The 20,373-nt window shown below is 36.4% G+C and overlaps 1 protein-coding gene across 2 annotated transcripts in view; it reads right to left on the minus strand.

The window, feature by feature from the left end:
* Glra2 (glycine receptor alpha 2) overlaps window positions 1-20,373 on the minus strand; it is a 221,433-nt gene that overhangs the window by 162,772 nt on the left and 38,288 nt on the right. For both annotated transcript variants that reach the window (XM_004671455.2, XM_004671454.2), the window contains one exon: window positions 17,412-17,635. In XM_004671455.2, the coding sequence (XP_004671512.1) occupies window positions 17,412-17,635 (224 nt within the window). The remainder of the gene's footprint in view (window positions 1-17,411; window positions 17,636-20,373) is intronic.

Here is a 20,373-nt window from a genome sequence, read left to right on the forward strand (position 1 = left end):
GTAGGCAAACACTTAGCTTTACAGATATTTTATTTATTAACCTGTATGCATGAGTTAATAATGCACTGTAGCACACTTTCTAGAATATTGACAATTCTAGAGTACAATGATCTTGAGCTGGAAATAAGCCATATAAGGATAAATGTTTGCCCAGTCTTTACTTGTTTGCAGCCAATAAGGCATACTTTGATCTCTTCTTTTCCCCTAACTCTTCTGAGCTCCAGCCAACACCAGGTGGGCCTAACCCCAGGATATTCATTGAATTACTATCTCTTTTTCACTATTTTCCTTTCTATTTCTCAAGAAATGGTGCACACATTTTTTCTGCAATTTATCTATAACTACAACAGATCTAGATTCCTATCCTGGTATTGTATAAAATTATATTTTCATACCAAGTAAGATGTTAAGCTCATAAAACAGTAACTCAGCCATCAAATTAGGAAGGTAGGATATATGATACTTATTCCCATTTAACTCAAATACTAGTTTATTGCTTCAAATTTTGTACATTCATCACAAACACCTTGTTTACTTTTTTGCATGAGAATGTATGTTTGGCCTGTGTGCATGGGTCTATGTGTGTGTGTGCATGTATATGCATGTGTGTGAATGACAGAGGTTCATCTCAGGTGTCTCCATTTTATTTATTGAGGCAAGTCTCTTGCTTGATCCTGGTTCCACTAGTCTAGCTAGCCAGTTTGCCCCAAGTATGCCCTGTCTCCACCTCCCAAGTGATGGGGTTATGTAAGCTGCCACTCAATCCCAGAATTTATGTGGTTGCTAGAGACCTGAACTCAGGCCCTTAAGACTGTATAGCAAGTGCTTTATCCTCTGAGATATCTCTCCACAGGCCCTAACACATCTTTTATATCCACTAACTCCTCTGACTGTCACATAATTACTTGAACTCTCCTTTGCTCATCTTCACTCTCCCCTCCTGGTTCACTTCTCTTTATTTTCTCTGCTTCATTTTATATTCTACTCAAGCCAAAAAGAAGAAGAAGAGGAGGAGTAGGAGGAAGGGGAAGAAAATGTATCATACATTTTAAAGAAAGCAAAGGTTTGGGATGTGAAGTGAGAATAGCTTTAAAACGTCCTGACAACCAGCTCCAGGGAGATGGGGATAGATGCAGAGGACACTCAAAGCTCATCAGAGCAGAAATGCAGAGGTTGCAGAAAGCTCAGCACTGAAAAGCCTAACAACATACCTATCAGGGTTCAGGGAACAATGTGGAAAAGGAGGCAAAAAGATTTTAAGAGCCACAGGGAGGGAAGGAATGTCTCACTGAGGCATGGTCCCTTGCCCCTCATCCAGAAACTTCCAGATGCCTTCAGGACCCCAGGTAAAAAAAAAAAAAAACAAACAAAAAAAAAACAAAACAAAACATTTACCTCACTGTAGGGGCCCTCAGTGGAATGGGGGCAGGAGAAAAGGGATATGAAGTACAACCTCATGGCAATATGACCAATACACTATTTGCCCATAAAGTTCATAATCAATTACAAAATGAAACTGAAGAGAAAAATATTCACTGTAAAAATTATGAGTAGTGAAAAAACCCATGCTGATAATTGTCAGTCATTAAAATATAGGTGCTATTGGGCCAAACAAGGCACAAATAAGTGCAGAGAGATTACAGTTTTGTAAAATATTTTCAGTTTTGAAAACAAACATACTATCCTATCAAGAGTAGATATTTCCAGGGCTGGAGGGATGGCTTAGCAGTTCAGTGCTTGCCTGTGAAGCCTAAGCACCCCGGTTCAAGGCTTGATTCCCCAGGACCCTGTTAGCCAGATGCACAAGGGCCGCACATGTCTGGAGTTCGTTTGCAGTGGCTGGAGGCCCTGGCGTGCCCATTCTCTCTCTCTCTCTCTCTCTCTCTCTCTCTCTCTCTCTCTCTCTCTCTCTCTCCCTCTCCCTCTCCCTCTCCCTCTTTCTTTTTGTGTCTGTCTCTGTCAAATAAATAAATTAATTAAAAAATGTAAAAAGAGTAGATATTTCCAGTTGGTAGAAATGGTTTTCTTTGGTTGTTTTTAGTCATTTAATCTGCCCTGTGTTGACTTGAAAATGTTCGTGTGTGTCATTTTGCAAAAAGTAGCTTAAAAAGCCAAATTACAAAATGCTATTTTATTCAGTGGTTTGTTATTGTAATATTATTATTAAACATACAGTATTTCACATTATTGCTAAATGAATTAGCTATCTTCTGTAAGTTATACTGAAAACCCAAACATTATAATTCTAAAGGAAAGCTGTTCTTTTGAATTATAAACAAGTAACTTAAAATACCATTTTAGGCAATAAAAGGAATATTTGTCAAATGTGAAGTTCACTGGGAGATATAAATATGTAGATATCAAGTAACTTTCCCCCTCTTTGAAGTTTTTTGTTTTAATGCTACACACAATTTCCTTGAGTTTAATTGTATCAATCCTTGAAAACAAGGCTAGAGTAAAAGAATCAAGTTGAAAATCTGTAGCCAAACAACTAAATTGAAAGGGAGTGGTGGTTCAAAAGGATATATGGATTTAAAATTATTATACATATAAACAGAACCTGTTTTTTTGAACTTATGTTTTCAAAGAAGAAATATTTTCATCATACAATAATGCATTCATCCATAACTTGGTGCTTATGATTGATGCCACAAAAGGGTACAAAGCCACAATTAAACAGAAGGAAATGGTTTTTGGAGGCACATTGCACTATGTATTGAATTTACTGAATAAGGTGTTGTACATTTCAAGATGTTTAACTGTAAATTTCCAATGTTATCACCACAAAGATATGTATTTGTAGCAATGAATGAGTCAATTAGCTTGATTTAAATATACCACATTGAACTTGGAAATCAAATTATTTTTGGCTCTATAAACGTATCTAACTATAACTGTTCAATAAAAATTAAAACCTGAAATGCTTTGCATATAACAATTATCAGGTTGTGTGAATAATTAAAGTGAATCAAAAGCATAAAACCTTGAAATTTCATCATAACTGAAAATTTTCTCTTTGAGAAGTTGGAACATAATAATCATAGAAGTGGCTACAGCTTTGAAGAAAACACACTATGGAATTCTATTTGCTATTGGAAACAGCTCAACTTTATCCACAGGCTTGCTGAATTTGATTCATTTGCAAAAATGAACTTTTTACATTTATTCATGGAGGAGAGACTTCTAACTCAATTATTCCTGCATTTATGAGAAATTTAACAATTATAAAGTGACCCAGAATTTCAAGAATGAAAACTATTAACAGCATAGAGGACCAAGAAAAAATTCCCCCCCAAATATGAAGTTATTCCTGAATCCTGTCTCAGAAGGGAACTCAATGGATGATTTTTATTTTGGAGATAGGCTTTGTGTTTGGAATCAAGTGTGCTCTAATAATAAAAAGAAGAGTTAAACACTATACAATTTACAAAATTATGTCATCAGCTGAACAAATGGAAAGAGATTATACAATTGGTTTTGCATGAACTGAAGAGCTCTAACTTATATTGACTTTTTTTTAAATTTTCTTTAACTTTTTTTTACTGACAACCTCCATAATTATAGACAATAAACCATGATAATTCCCACTCCTTTCCCACACCCCCCTTCACCAATCCATCTCCATCATAATCCCTCCCCTTTTCAATTGGTCTCTCTTTTATTTTGATGTCATCATCTTTTACAGACTGTTATGAGGGTCTTGTTTACGTAGTACAAGTCAATGAAAGGTCATCAATATCTGAGCCATTTTGTGTCTGGAAGATTGCATTGCAAGTGCTCCTACCATTCCTTTGGCTCTTACATTCTTTCAGCCACTTCTTCCACTTGGTTTGCCATGCATCTAATGATCTAAAGTCAAGATTTCTTGTTTATTAACTTTTCACTTTTTCCTTTGAAGTAAACTTTTAGTACTGTGTAATTATAGAAATCTTAAATTATAAGTTGATAACTTCTTTTGTCTATACTATCTGGGAAATTGGCAGCCAGATCCAGATTTATGCTATTCACATCATGCCAGAGCATGCCTTTATGCTGTCTTCCAAGACAAAAACCTCCAAAAGTAACTATCACCTTACATTTTTTTTGTTTTACTAAGAAGGTTATTATGCTATTTAAAAATCCCCAAAACAAAAGTTTATATTATTTTGTACAGAGATGGAGAAAATGCACAAGTTTGATGCGCAAGATAATCAAGTGTGATGAATTTTTGCTGACTCTCACAGAATTACATATTTTATTTGAAAATCCAGTATAATTTCCAACTTTTCAGCAACTTCAGGCATCTCATTGGTAGACACTGCCTATACAATGTTAAGTGTTCCCCATAATCTGAAACATTAAACTCACTTTACCTGAAGGAAGTGATCTGCAGCTGCCTATTTCCTTTTGATATTTGTTAAAGAACTGATTTCCTAAAGCATTTTCATTCATTCTCCCACTGTCAGTCCAGCTGACATATTTGTATTCTGGGAACTCTCATTCCTGTTAGCACAAGGGAAAGAATAAAATCTCCAGAGGCCCTGGCTCTTTACATAGAGTAAGAAGTTTGAGCAAGCATTTGGGCTTTAAAGGTAAAGAATGAAGCAAAGCAGTCCTGCACTTCCGCTTCAATCTCTCTGACTTAGTTCATTTTGCTCATAAAACCAGATATTGGGTTTATATCTTGCTTAAAACTTATATTAATAGATGCTGACATTATAAATAATTTCAGTTCTCTTTACAGTGCTTTAAAAATATTTTATTTACTTTTTTGAGAAAGAGAAGCAAAGAGAAAGGGAGAGAGAGAAAGAGAGAGAGACAATGGGACACCAGAGCTTCCAACCACTGCATACAAACTCCAGATATAAGTGCTACTGTTGTGCATTGGGCTTATGTGGGTCCTGGGCATTGAACATAGGTCCTTTGGCTTTGTAGGCAAGCACCTTAACTGCTAAGCAATCTCCTCAGCCTTTACAGTGCTTTTAATCAAATATTATAATGTTTCTGTTTTGTATTTATCATCTTCCCTACTACAATGGAAGATTATGAAGGCTGGAACTCTCTCATACCATTTGATAACTGTGCCTTATAAAAGTAGATGTTCAATAAATATTTTTGAACAAATGAATGAATCAGCATTCTAAAATTCTGTGAGAAATTTCCAGGGTTTTATTCTATGGAAACTGGAAAGGAATATGGAGTTAGAAGGTAAGAGTATGGGTATTAGAACCCATAGCATGTGACCAAATTCCACGAATAGACTAAGAAAGCCAAAAAGGTTGTCTGGGTATTTTGTAAGTTACTAAGTAGTTTTCATTAAAAATAAGGTGACTCAGTCAGATATGGTAGCACATTCCTTTAATCCTAGAGGTAGGAGGATTGCCGTGAGTTCAAGGCTGGCCTGGGAGTACAGAGTGAGTCCCAGGTAAGGCTGGGATAGAGTGAGACCTTACCTCAAAAGACCAAAAAAAGAAAAGAAAAAAATAAGGTGAATCAATCTGAAGGATAGCCAGGAAGTGTACTTTCCTTACTCTTGAGCATTCCTTAGGTAGCTGATTCAACAACCAAGGCTACCTTGGCAGTGCTAGAAGAATGTAAATTAATTAATCATTTATCATCAGAACATAATGGCAGACAATAGGCTTCTTGAATCATAAAAGCATAATGGTTCCTACTACAAAATGCAGTTTTGGAATTAGGAGTCTATTCCCAGTGAGAGTTTTGAAGGAAAAATACCATTTGAAGAGAAAGTGAATGTTCAGGCATAAATATAAATTTGAATGGGTGATCTGCTTGCCTAAAACAAAGAACTGTGGTGCACTCTTTGGACGGAGTTAGTTCTAGTGGTTATAATAGTCTGTTTTGTTTAGGAAGGACAGTGGCTGCTTAAATGCTTTAAGAAAGGCAGAAAAGCTTTGGGGCTATTGTTTTTTCCTCTATTGAGGTCTACATTCACTATACAACAAATAATCAGCAACACATGGATACATCACAGAGGACAGAAACTATGGTGTTTGCTTAAGATAAAATTATTTAGCAAAGCTGGGCGTGGTGGTGCACGCCTTTAATCCCAGCACTCGGGAGGCAGAGGTAGGAGGATTGCCATGAGTTCAAGGCCACCCTGTGATGACAGTGTTAATTCCAGGTCAGCCTGGACCAGAGACCCTACCTCAAAAAACCAAAAAAAAAAAAAAAATAGCAATGAAAAAAATGAATGTCTGCTGGAGCCTAGCACTCTCATTATTTTGCAGTCACACAAGACCAGCAGCATTACCTCTATCCTTTCCTAAAGTTTTATTTATTAGAAAGAGGGAGAGACAAGGAGAGAGAGAATAGGCTCTCTAGGGTCTCTAGCCACTGCAATGGAACTCTAGACACATTTGCCACCTTGTGTATGTGTTTTACATGGGATATGAGGAACTGAACCTAGTCTGCTAAGTGGTGTGACAGAGTGAGACAAAGTCCTCAATCACAATGAAGCGCATGCTGGTAAAAACAAGGCAACAAAACCAAGATCAGTTAGATAGCAAACAAGAATATGGTGAGTGTATCTAAAGACCAGGAGAATTGTTAAGAGTCGTGGGGGAGGGTAAGTTTCTAGGTGAAGTAGAAAAGAAGCCAAGAGTAGTGTGCCTGTTAGCACAAGTACAAAGACCCAAAGTAGGCAGAAGCTCAGAGTGGCAGTATGTTAATTCACTGTCTCTAGAATCTTGAAACTTTACCACTGAGAATTTTATTTTAAACATGAGAAAATTAGTTATACCATGCTTTGGATGAACATCAACAAAAAATATTTTCAAAAGCTCATGATGGAAGGCTAGTCATGAAAGAGGAGAGAGTGCAGAAACTACTAGCTCTACGGCCCCCGTGAGGAGGAATTGTGTTAAGAATCCTCCTAGGTTGCAACTGAGTACTTCATTCACCATTTGGTAATATTTACTTGGCATCAGGTTTCAAAAATGTAAAATAAGAGTTTCCCTTTTGAAGGGGACATGCCTTAATCTAAGAATATATTCTGAACTTTTATAATACAACAAGAGCATGCACATTAGCTTAGGCCTATAAAAGTCAGCACCAACAGTATCACTGCCTTCTACTTCCAAGTCTTTTTTTTATGAATGTTTTTTATGAATTCATCCTCTATTTTATTTAAAGTTTCCACACTGTGTATGCACCTAAATATGTCACCTATTAAACCATAGTGAATAACCTTTTGGTTTGTTTGTTTTCCTAATGTATCTAAGGGCTTGAGATTTAACCCCACAATGTACGACCCATATTCCACAGCAAGAAGGGTCCCTGCAGAGGGGGTTGGTCAGGGAGGAGGCTAATAATGGTACCAACTTGATTGTATTCACTGAGTACAAAACTATTTAAAAATTTAAAAAAATATAGTGTTCAAAAAATAGTATTAAATATTTATGAAATTCCCTCTCACAACCCTCCCTTGTTCCCCTACCTCATCCCCCTCCATTCAACGCTCTTTTCTTTCCTACCAGGTAAGAGTTTACTTTTAAACTTTAATTTTTTCCCAACTCTCCATTTTCAGAATCTTTTTGATCATATAAATAACACATCTGAACATAACTTTATTACCACTCCCTTGGAATGTAAATAAGCACTGATACCGGTTAGATCCTAGATCCATGGAGGGTCCTTTGTGTCTCTCATAATAGTATTCCCTTGCACTAATTAGTTGATGCTCTACAATTGACACCAGAAATATAAAGACAGGGAGTTATATAAACAGAGACTAAAAATAATTACTTTCTGTCAAAGCAAGAACTCACATATTATAAACACCATAGAGAATATCCAGCTCATTCTGTGCCTGAGCTCATGTCCTGGACCATGGACAAATGTAGATACGGCTATACCTAGCAAGACTCTTCACATAAAGAATGTGAAAATGGTATATAAATTGTTAGGAGTTCTAGAATTATCTCAAAATGTCTTGTTCAAATTCTACCAACTCTTAACTATTATATTTAATCAACAAAGAAACATTTAGCTAATGGCTCCCATGACTATTAAGATGAAAAGCTAGGGAGAAAATGTTTCAAGTACTACTATTTTTTTTTCCTTTTTTGTGTAACACCTGATAGAGTCCAAGATCCTCTACACATATTCTCTAGAGCAGAATTTGATACTGAAAATTTTAAAAAGGGGGCCTAGAACAATGTTGCTGGGTACCAGAGATATGCATGATGCATTCAGCGTTGTTTGAATTTGGCCTAAAACCCAGGTTAGTCCTAAGTGGTGTTGTTAGACTCTATCTTCTCAGTGAATTCCATAGGTGCACTTGTGCTGTGTTTTCCTTCTGACCTTGGGAAGTGGAGGGGATGAATGGCAGTATTGGATGGGTCTGCAAATGTCTACTCCTCTCTCTTGCTTGAAACCCCAGTAGGAAAGTCTATGTTTACCAAACATTAAAAAAGTATCATAGGAAATACCCATATGAATTGAGCAATACTAGCTAGAGAGGACAAAAATATAATAACTTCCCATCTGCATGTGGTCCTTCCAAAAATGTGCACACATATGGTTGGCCCATGTTAATTAGTCCAAATATGGATATGATTCCACTTGGAGAGCAACTGATAAATATGCAGCTCAGACTTTTCCAAATGCTTTCATATTTCTTCAATAAAAATGTTTTGAAGGTGTTGAATAAGGAGAGGACTAAGTTGAACACTACCAGAAAAAGAGCTCCAACCAGCAGATTTAAGTAATACTGCTCACATTTTAGTTATGTTGTAAATATTAAGTCAGTTCACATCTAGTATTTAGCTATACAGCAAGTCATACTTTAAGATAATATATTAATATCCTGAACATTAAAATAATGAGAACTGACTTGACCATTGTCACTCTATGTCTAATATTATGGTTATTTCACAGCAACAATGAGGTGAAGAGAGAGAAAAGCATTGTATAGCAACTTCCTCTTCTTTGTCTGTATGTGAGTGTGCATGTTTTTGTGTGTGTGTATGTGTGTATATATGTATGTAAATGCATGCATTTGCATGTACATGTGGAGGAGAGAAGTTGATGTCAGATGTCTTATCAGTTGATCTGCTTCTTATTCTTGGAGATACAGACTGTTGCTGTACCTAGAGCTCATGAAATAGTCCTGCAAGCCCCATGGAGCCTTCTCTCTCTGCCTCCTCAGCATTGGGATTATAGGTGTGTGCCACCACATCTAGCTTTTACATGGGTAGCAGAGGTTCAAACTCAGGTCCTTACATTTAGACAGCAATCACTTTCTTCACTGAGCCATCTCTCTAGCCCTTTTATGACAATTTTCTTCAAAATGTGTTTGAGGGTTTCTTTTTCTCCTTTTTTTGGATGGGGGAGGAGACTAAGAACAAATACTGACAGTCTAGTGAGCTGAAAATATGGTTTAGAACAAACCCAGGTTATTTTACACCTCCTCTTAGATGAGAGCATAATTGGATTACTACCTAGCTAGCTGATTGGCTATATTAAAACTTCTGGTATGATGCCTGATGCAGAATTGCTGACCATTGTTGTAGTGGCAAAGATCAGTAAGAAAATGCATTTGGGTCAAATGATACAATAATACATTTTTGATTGGGTAGTATTGCATAGCTATTTCTTCTAAATGGAAACATTTGCTCTTGGAGGGAGGATAGAAGCATGTATATATATATATATATATATATACTTAGGAGCCTCATGAGGCTCCTCCCTAAAGTTATACAAGCAAGAAATAATTTCTGGGGAGAAGACACTTCAGTGAAGCAGCCTATAAATTGTATAGGGAGCTTCAGGGTTCAGCTTTTGATCTTTCATCTATGTTGTGCTAGGATTTCATGGTTATTCATCTGTATTTTAGTCACCCATGCTTCTGTATGTATCTGTTAATCCATTAGGCTATATAAATAACTCTAATAAGCTACTTGGTTTTACTGAGACATGGGTAAAATCTTTTCTCTCATTTGTCTTAGGTGTCTTATGTGGGCTGAATAGATGTTTGTTCACATCCATCCAGGAACTCACATGGCAGATAGCAATTTAAAAACAAGCCCAATCCCTGAGTTTCCTTTTGATAAGCAACTTAAAAGGGAAGCTTCAACACCTGTCAAACCAATATCTGAAAGTAGATGCAATTATCATCTACTTTATGATGTATTTTCCTCCCAAGAGGAAGAAACTCAAGGCAAAGAGAGTATCCATCTGCCTTGTCCTAAGTTTGGAAAGTGAGTTGAACCTGGATGTTACAGGTACTGAATAGAAAATGTCTGTTGTACAGGTTAGGGAAGTTGGGGAGAACTAAGTGTCTCTTCTAAGCCTCTCCTAAGTGTCTTTTCTTTATTCTTTAGCAAACACAGAGGTGACTCAGAGATTCATTCAACATTTAATATAAATTTGAAAAATACAGAACAGCAAAAAGTTAAATGACTTTTTATAGTCACTTGATAATATTATGTTTGAGTTCAAATCTTACCAGCCTTCTGACCTAACATTTGCTGCATCCAGCAGTATTCTGTCTTTAATGTTCTACCTCATATTTTCCATTCTATACTTTATCTGACTGCTCATACTTACCAAACTATCCTTACTAAAATGAAATGCCAGATTTCTGTTTCATTGTTGTTTGAAAGAACTGACCATACAAATGCTGATGCCTCTGTTCAGAGAGTGTACAACTTCACATAATTATATATGTATTTAATTATTTGTCTTTTAATTCCCAGCCAATGATTACTATGTGCTTTCTACAGTACAGATGTTAGTTTCTAATTTGAAATACCACAAGCAAGAAGAAACTCACAAAGGGACTAATGAGCTTTGAAGATGGACAAAATTTCCTCCTTTAAAATGGACTGTTTTCTTTTGTCATGCACGGTATTGGAATTCACTAAAGTAACCCACATGTCTGGTAAAAAACACAGTGATATTATTCATGATTTTTTTGTGATGAATGCCACTCAGAGTTCCATTCAAAAGCATCAGCATGGATCAAGAAGAAGCCCATGCCAACCTTAGTTAAGCAGCCTCCCAGAACCTCTGTTACTATTGGCACTCTGCCATGAGGCAATTTAGGTAATGAGTAATAGCCAACTAATCTTTAAACTCTGCCGGCTCAATCTACATTCTGATTCACTTTCCTTATAGATGTAGACAATTGTTGAAAACAGTCAACCATCCTTGTATAATTTTCTAAAAGTGTCTAAAAGTTATATATCCTATAGTTAATCCTGTTGGTTGAATCAGAGGGTAGATATGATCAAGTTTGTGATTGAAGAATTTCTCAGTAGGGGGCTTGATACTATTTGTCCTTATTCAAGCTATATTTGAATGTTTTACTGCCACCTCTTACACCATAGGTACTCTAAATTTCCCTATCCTACACCCAAATAAGGTTTTTCTCTTTCATGAGTTGTGAGTTGGATATTTAATTTGGGAGAAAAGATTTAAAGGAAGTCTTAGAAAAGCACCTTGAAATTAATAATTCCTCCTTGTCGTCCTCCAAACCTATGGGACATGAGGAATCAATTTTATTCATCAGGGAGGAGCTGTTTGGTTTAAGAGGCAGAGAGGGGCTGTTTTGAGTTCCAGACTTATAGTATGATGGAGCAACAAGGAACTCTAGATTTTGTCTACTTTCCTGGTTTAGTCTGAGTCAGAGTGATGGCCTGAGGGGGAGGTGGAAAGAATGTTCTGTGATCCTAGAAGATAGCACAAATGAAGGAAAAAAGTGTGAAGCTTATATTGCCCTAAGCTATCTTCTCACTATTCTGCCTCTTTACCATCATCTGAAGAGCAAGCTCTGATGAATGTTAATGCACTGGAATGTTACTTTTCAGAGGAGGAAAATTGTTCTATTGCTAGTCCAGTCAGGTAAATTGTCAAGGATAAGTTGCTATGTCACTCAACAATTCCTTCTTTGCCTTCAAATGAGGATAATAGGATCTTTATGGTGGTGTAGTTGAGCAAATATTATGTCCCTGTAGCATATTTGTATTTAGGAAGCCAACTGGAAACCTAACAGAAGTTTATGAGAATCTGTCATGTATACAATGTTCTTTCTATCCCTCAATACTTTTACCCTCAGCTGCACCAATTTTGAAGGCCCCTTTCAAAAACAACCCCCTCTGTACCATTTAACTCAGGACTTATTCTCCACAAGTGTATTCATATGCCAGCTCTTCTGGATATTACGACCTTGCTCCCTTCTAAGAAGAAGGGATCAGTGCAGTTTCCATAGTGTTGCCCAGAACATCCCTGATGATTCCATGGCTCTATTCTGGGTGCTTATGTTATAGAAACTGATTACTGCATTAAGTCAAGTCACAAAACTAAAGAAGATTTGAACAGAGACCTAGAAAATGAGACTGCCTAAATTATATGATATAAAGATGAACATTGTCCAAATATGCATATATTGAAGTGATCACAGCTTTTCATAGTTGAATCATAGCAGCAAATGCAGGTTTCTAGGACCCATTATGACTGAGAGGAATATTATAAATGCATATCATTGGTGACATCTAGGTAAGTCACAGTTCGGTGTGCATTTTGTTTTGAGCTCTGACATCTAAATAATGTTTGTTTTTTTTAACTTCTATAAATAATTAAATTAAAAATTAAACTATATAACTAAAGTTAGAATCTTTTGAAGTTCTTGCATTCAACTGTAGGATGAGTCATGAGAAGCTATGTGGGAAACATTGGTCTTTTCTGTGTGTCTAGAGTTGGTCATCAGACTGAATGGTTCAAGGACACAGTTGGATGTCTGTCTAGAAACTCACGCTCCACCTACTCTCAGTGGTGTCTGTAGTCCGTTAGCAAAGAGACAAGGTAGTCAATCCCTATGGGTTTTGTATTACAATTCAGCCACTACTGGGAAGGTGGAAGGCTGAGTCATCAACACCTGGAATTGCTAACTGAATCAAAAGGATTTACAGACATCCCTCCCAGTGCCACAAAGGAATAAATTTCAAATTAACATAAAGGTTGACAATGATGCAAGCAGAGGCCTTGTTGACATGAGGAATTGAATGGAGGAACTATTACAAAATTATTGACAGTTTGAGGGAATTGTCAAAAGTTACAGATATAGGAAGAAAATAAATACCAGGAAAGACATAGAAGACCTATGAGACAAGTTTCACTTCCTCTAAATATTCACCTTTTTGTTTTCCTTTTCATCTTACACATACCATATCCTATGATATACTATCCTATGATATGATATGATATGATATGATATTTACTCCAGTTTGTCATACTAACTTTAACAAATATTGCTTGAACAAAAGAATATACAAGGTTCAAGGCACAGTTCATTATTCTACTATGGATGCAGGCATGTTTAAAGTAATGTGAACTTAGAATCTGACTTTCTCTGAAGAGTGTATATACAAAGCAAAATGTGTGTCCTTGTTTTATAATTTTGTCAGGGATTATAAATGATTCACTGGGAAAGTCAAGAAAAAAGAATCAGATAAAACATATTAGTGATGAAAATAGAAAAGAAGGCATATAAATAAAAATGACCTTAAGCTTTTTTGTCAGTGAAGACTGTCTCATATCCCTGAATAGTGATTCAATAAGACCTTTCCTTTCTATTTAAAATGCTTGTTTTATTTTTATTCAAGTGTCACAAATGTTGGAATCAGGAGTTATCAAGTACTATCTTTCTTATAGTCATGCACAACTCCCCTTTCTCTTTTCAGGTAGATATATGATATGCAAAGTCTTGGAAATTAAGATCTTGCCTGTCATGAAATGAATGGAATAGGTTGTTCTCTTTGTGTTTTATTTTACCTTCAAAGCATTGGGCCCTGAGTCCTGTGTAAATTTAATTCCATCTCTGCCTCCACAAAGCTGAGAAAAGCATGGAATCTTTCTCAGATGAATTATTACTAGCATTTGCTATATGTTCCAGGAAATGTAAATATACAACATCAACATGAAACATTGCATTTTAGATGTGGGCCAAATGTCTAATTATTTCACTACAGTGTGGAGACAATTCCTGAGTTTGTACCTCAAGCTCCTTCCTCTAAATATTTCCCAAACATCCTTCATCCTTACCCTGTTTCTTTTCTTAAGGGTCTCTTATGCTTGTTCTCACCATTCTTCACAAAAATCAAGAATACTATTGGAAATAATTATCATACCAGCTCTTTATTGTTTCATTTGAATTTAGGCAAATGGGTTCCCTCTCCCAGAGTAATTGCAGTGTAAGCCTGGGTATTCATGGAAAGTCTTTCCTAGCAGAAATTTAGCAAGGATTTTCCAACACATCTAAGCCATCATCAGCAATAATTCACTTGGCCACCCTCTTAAGGCAAATTCTTTGCTGAGCATATACTAGCAATAACTATTCCTTGGTTGCTAGGGTTAAAGGACTCAAATTAAAGTATAAGTATTGATCCCCCAAATTCTCACAATATTGAAAACACAATTAATTTGTCAAATTTTACCTACTGTTCTCTTCCTTGTTCCTATTTGTTACTATACTTAATTTGCCATGCATCCACATGCCTCATTAAATTTGAGCACTTCCAGAGGAAGGAACACATCTTCCTCAGCTCTGGATCCCTGTGCTTGGCAGGGTCTAGATCATTGAAAATCACCCTAAGAAGGTAATTAGATTTCTGAAGTTCCAATCTGCCAATAATTTGTTTTCAGAAAGTGACAATTCTATTTCTCCTTCTCTAAGGAGTTTTGCCTAAATTTCAGAGAATATGCACAGCCTGCCATAGGACAAACTCCATCAAAGTAAGCAATTGCTAGAGCATCAGAGATACAGCGATTATCACCAGATCTAGGTCTGGGAACATACATCCTTCAGTGTCATAGAACATGCAGCTTCATATAATTGAAGGGGGAAATACAACCTGATTTTATTTCTGCAGCACATAGTGCCAGGTATTTACTGGAATACCACCCAAGGCCCAGAGGATTAGCTAAAGCAGCTGATACCCTGAGTTGCTTTTTATAACTCTCCTTCTCAGCACCATGCTCTACATATGTCCCAACTCATCAGTTCACATCAACTTAGGTCATGCCCAACACTGCATCTTACATCAAATAAATAAATTACCATGCAAAATATCATTTCCTTAACAATGAAGTGGGTATTGAATGGCTTTCCTGGTTCCTTTGCCACATTTCACAGTTGAGCAGTCTCTTTTATTCCATAACATTGGGGCTGAAGGCAAGCTTTGAAATTATTGGATGGAAGAGTAAAATGAAATTCTATAATTAGTTATTACATAATGGTGTGATGATAGTCTGTAAACTTATAAGACTTATTTACAAGAATACTAGTTATCTACCTTTCAGAGGAGGTGCACGTGAAATTGGAGAGTAATAGGGGTATTCTATAAATTACTTTCATATGTCAAAACTTATTCAGTACATTAAATGTCTCTCCTATGCACTGTTTATGATGATTAAGTTTTGTTGCTAACTTGGCCAGATTAGGAATGGAGTGAGATGAACCTCTTTGGTGGGTCTGTGATAGCATTTCCAGGCAAGATTAAATGAGTATAGAAGTAATTCCTCCAGAATGGGGAGCACTTCTGCCTGAGGAGTGTATATAAGGAAGCTCTAGGAAAATATCAGAACATTTTCTTTCTTCCAGCTGCCCATACTATACACTGGTGCATGCTTTTTGCCTGGCTCCTCTCCTCTTGCTGGTATATGCTGCTGCTGTTGGATTGGCCTTGTGGACTGAATGGAGCCCAGATCCTATGACTCTTAACCCTGCATCAAGTCTCATGGAATGAGCAACTCCCTGGTTCTTGGACTTCCTAATTTGGGTCTAGTCATATGGATGGAGTGGCTATCAGACCCTATGCAACTTCTGTCTGCATTTAGCCTTGTGGATTGAGAAGCTATGGGATTCTTCAACTTTCTGATCTTTGGATAGCAGTTGTAAGACATTCCAACCCATGTCTTATGAGCTAGCCCAATAACTCCCTTCTTACACATTTTCATTCTATCACTTCTGTTCCTCTAGAAAACACTGATGAATAGACTCGATTGATCCTTCATAAGATAGTACAATATCCAAGTGTTTTGAGTTCAAAGGGCTTACTATTTAAAAAGAACATTGATTTTAAAACACAGCTATAATTTTATTTGTTGAAGGTATACTCTACATCAAATACTACAGCAAGTTGTTCTATGTACTCAACATCAAGAGTTGACAAGCAATAGGCAAAGGGCCAAATTAATCAAGTCTACCATATTCCCACCCTAAACACGCTATTTGTACTTGGAAATTAAGTGTTTTTTTTTTAATTATAACATTTCATGTTGTTTTCATTTTGTCTATGGTTTCTTTGGAACTAAGTAGTTGCAATAGAGACAATATAGCCAGTTGCAATCTAGTCTTAAAGAGAATGTTTGCCAACATGTGCATCTTTTCTTCTTACAAGAGTAGCTAAGTGCTTTATATTTTATATTTAAGTAACTGAATTGTATGGGTTGTGTATTTTAACTGCTAAAAGTTGGGTTTGGTTCCAGATAAGACTGATTCCAAAAATCCATGCTCTTATATTTTGCTGGTACATGGTAATAACCAAAATATAAGTCAGGAAGAAATAAGAACCTTACAAGTTCACAGAGAAATGAATGCTATGATTAATAAAAATGTAGAAATAATTCTTAGCCTGGTGTGATAAAGATTCTATAGAGATTATATTTGAATGTAAAATAAAAAAATGAGGGCCTTAGGTGTAGTTCAGTTGGTAGAGTACTTGCATCACATGTACTAAGCCCTGGGTTGGATTGCCAGCACTGCATAAACCGAGCATGGTGGCACACACCTGTAATTCCAGCCCTCAGGAGGCAGAGGTAGGAGGATCAGGAGATCCAAGTCATCCTCAGAATTTAGCCATCCTGGGCTAGATACAGTTTCTCAAAAAAAAGAAAATCTCAGGAATTAGGAATTATCTACCCCCAGGTTGAAATTCAGGAAAAACTACATTAAAGGCCAAATGCTTAGGCTGAAGCACAAACGTGATTTAGATAAAGTCTCTACTTACCCAACCTAAAGAACATAGTTGATACCTGTGTTGAGGCACTGAATTTGTGTGTATGTGGTTCAATGATGGATTATCAAAAATGAGAAGGCATACATGATGTTCAATGGCAATTAAACTGAAATACCTGTAAGTTCTTTATTAAGGAAATCAGAAATGGATTTGTTTGGGTACTTACACACTATCATCAGCTGCCTACACACCTGCAAAATACATTTTTTATTGTGGAGAATAGAATGCCACTTATAGCAACTTCTGATACTCCACCAACTTTAAGAATCAAAAAATAAACAAGAGACCAAAAGAATGAAATGTTCACATACTTCCTGTCCTGAAGAATCAGTTCTTTGCATACCAGAAGAAAAATGGAGAGATGAGTGAATACAACCAAGAGAGACATACCTAATACTGTAGAGCACTTTGCCATTCTTTGAAATCCGCAGCAATTTATTGTCCGTGGTGACATCATGGAAGTTGGCACCTTTCTCATTGGCAAAGAACAGATCTGGTTTCCAAATGGAGTCTAACATAGATGGGTCCAAGTCCAGGGAATCATCTGGGTACTCACTATATGCCAGACGTGAATCATTCCACTGTTGTCTCAGAAAAATATTCACTCGGTAATCCTACAGAAATGTCACACACAAGAGCTGCTTATTGTCTACCTTGGCATAAAAAATCTATTTAAATTTCCCTCTCACCCATCCTTCTGAATTCATATGGCATTTATGTCTGATCAAACCAGGCCATGTATATTTTGGTCAAAGCACTCAGTTATACCAAGATTGGGGATGGAAGAGGAAAATAGAAGGGTCAACCAAAGTAGAACACTAATGACAGGTTGACTTTTTTGAAGGTTTTTTTTTTTTTTGTTTTTTTTTTTTTTTTTTTTTTTTTTTAGTTCTGAGCTGATTTTTTTCAGTAGAAAAAGACAATTAAAAAAAAACTCTATCAAATAAAATTAATTTTCCAAATCAGAAATGGCATGAATTCTAGTTTGCTTCCAATCAAATGCTCCATGCAAGAGAACCCCCTAAGAAAATCCTCCTAAAACTGTGTGGTGATAGATCAATATTCTTCAGTTTGACAGTATAACACATTAAAATGGTGCATGTGATTCAAGTGGTTCATTCCATCATAACTATTTACTTTAAAACTGTTCAACATTTTATTGCAATATTTCAATACATTTTATCTATAATAGCCAACTTGATGCTTTAACCAGAGAGCCCTTTCATGTTTTGCTAATCTGAAAACTTTCTAACAAAGGTGTTCTCCTCATGAGAGCTTAACTTCTGTCCTCGTATATCAACCTTGGGGAAGTGACTATTGTCCTGGGTACTTATTTTTTTTAATATTTTTATTTATTTCCTTGACAGAGAAAGCAGGGGAGAGAAGAGAGAGAGAGAATGGGTGCACCAAGGCCTCCAGCCATTGCAAACAAACTCCAGACACATGTGCCCTCTTGTGCATCTGGCTAACGTGGGTCCTTGGGAATTGAACCTGGGTTCTTTGGCTTTGCAGGTAAACACCTTAACCACTAAGCAATCCCTCCAGCCCTATCCTGGGTGCTTCTATACAAAGACTTTTGGGTTTGTGGACAGCATTGTTTGACTTGATAATCTGAATACAGACTGAGGTCGCAACAATGCCTCCTATTCCAGCAAGACTGTGGTTTCACAGCTAATAGTTGTGTTTCTTGACACTTGTAGTTATTTAAGGTGACATATAATGCCATTTATTCTTATTGTCCTTCACCTTTTTCTAAACCTACTTTGACTCCATTTCCACACCTGTATTTTGGTATCATTTTTTATCTTACTTTAGTTATAACTACATTATCCAGGTTTGTCTGAAAGTTTTTCAATTTACATTCATAACAGTCTCCCAACAACTCAATTTCTAAGCAAACATGGGTGTTTTTATCTTCCACTAGGTATCACAGAGAGCACTGATGAATAGCCAGTTTTGCTTAATTCCCTCAAGGCCAAAAAGAAGGCTTAAAGATCAAGACATATGGTAAAAAATTAAATCAATTTCCTTCTATTTATTTATTAGACTACTCAAATTCTTGTGACAGTCTTTCAAATGCAGTCACCTGTTGGTCAGACTCATAGAGCATTTAATGGCACAGTTCTTAAGGAAAGATACACAATGAATGCCTAAACAAGCTACTAGTCACAGAGCTATTTACAGGCTGGAGAGATAGTCTAGGAATTAAAGTGCATGCAAAGCCTAATGGCTTGGGTTCAATTCCCCAGTACCCACATAAAGCTGAGTGCACAAAGTGGCACATGAATCTGGAGTTGATTTGCAGTGGATAGAAGCCCTGGTGTACCCATTCTCTTACTGTGTCTTTCTCTGTCTGTCTTTCTCTGCTTACAAATAAATTATATATATATAGGCAAACTTGAAAAAAAATAGCTACTTACTATAAAAAAAAATGATTGAACTCCAGATTATTTGAAAACCCAAGTTATTAAAAGTAAATGACCTTGACATGCTTTCTTGGAAAACTTTTGCATCTGACATTTGTTTGGAGTTACATCAGGCCAATATAGCAAAAATGGCACTGTTGCAGACCTAGCTAGACTTCTACTCCTAAGCATTGATTTACTGGCTCCTCACAGTGAGTGAACCAAAGGGATGCCTAAGTCTCAGCATTCTTATCACATTATTTCTGGAATTATCCAAAAACACCAGAGTGTTTGGATTAGAAACAGGTTGTTACTAGTTTATTGTTACATTAGGAGCAGGTATTACTGGAAGCTTTGTTACTTTGGGTGTGTAGTGAATAAGAACATATGATTGGTGAAAATCAAAGAAACAAATAAAATAATCTTGCTTATACACCTAAAAATTATTTATTTGAGAGACGTCTGTATACATAAGGAAGAGGAAAGAAGAGAATCTCTTCTCTTAGCAAAATCTGGTGGTACACTAAGTCCTGAAAGTAAGGGTAAATGGAAATAATAAAAGTGAATGGGTTAAATATCAGACCTATCATCCACAGCCCTGGGAAAGTAATTCAAGGCTAGAAATGACCAACAGAATCAAGACAGAGAGCAGTGATCAGCAAATTACTAACACAATATCTTCATGTTCTTCCTATAGTCCTGAGAAGGATTTGCACTTGCATATTGAGGGCCCAGAGAATATTAAGTCAGTGGCACACAAAATGAAAACAATAACCTTTAAGAAAAATATCTTAATATAGATCTTCACAGATAATTCCCACAAGTGTTCTCCGGTGTTTCTTGGTTTTATATTTTAAAATTTACATCAAGAAAATGAAATGATGAAATAATTATTCCTAATATTAGAACTTTAAAAAGAGCACTGAATCAATTAGATCTCACTAGAG

This window comes from Jaculus jaculus, chromosome X (assembly GCF_020740685.1).
Source record: "Jaculus jaculus isolate mJacJac1 chromosome X, mJacJac1.mat.Y.cur, whole genome shotgun sequence".
Classification (NCBI taxonomy): Eukaryota; Metazoa; Chordata; class Mammalia; order Rodentia; family Dipodidae; genus Jaculus; species Jaculus jaculus.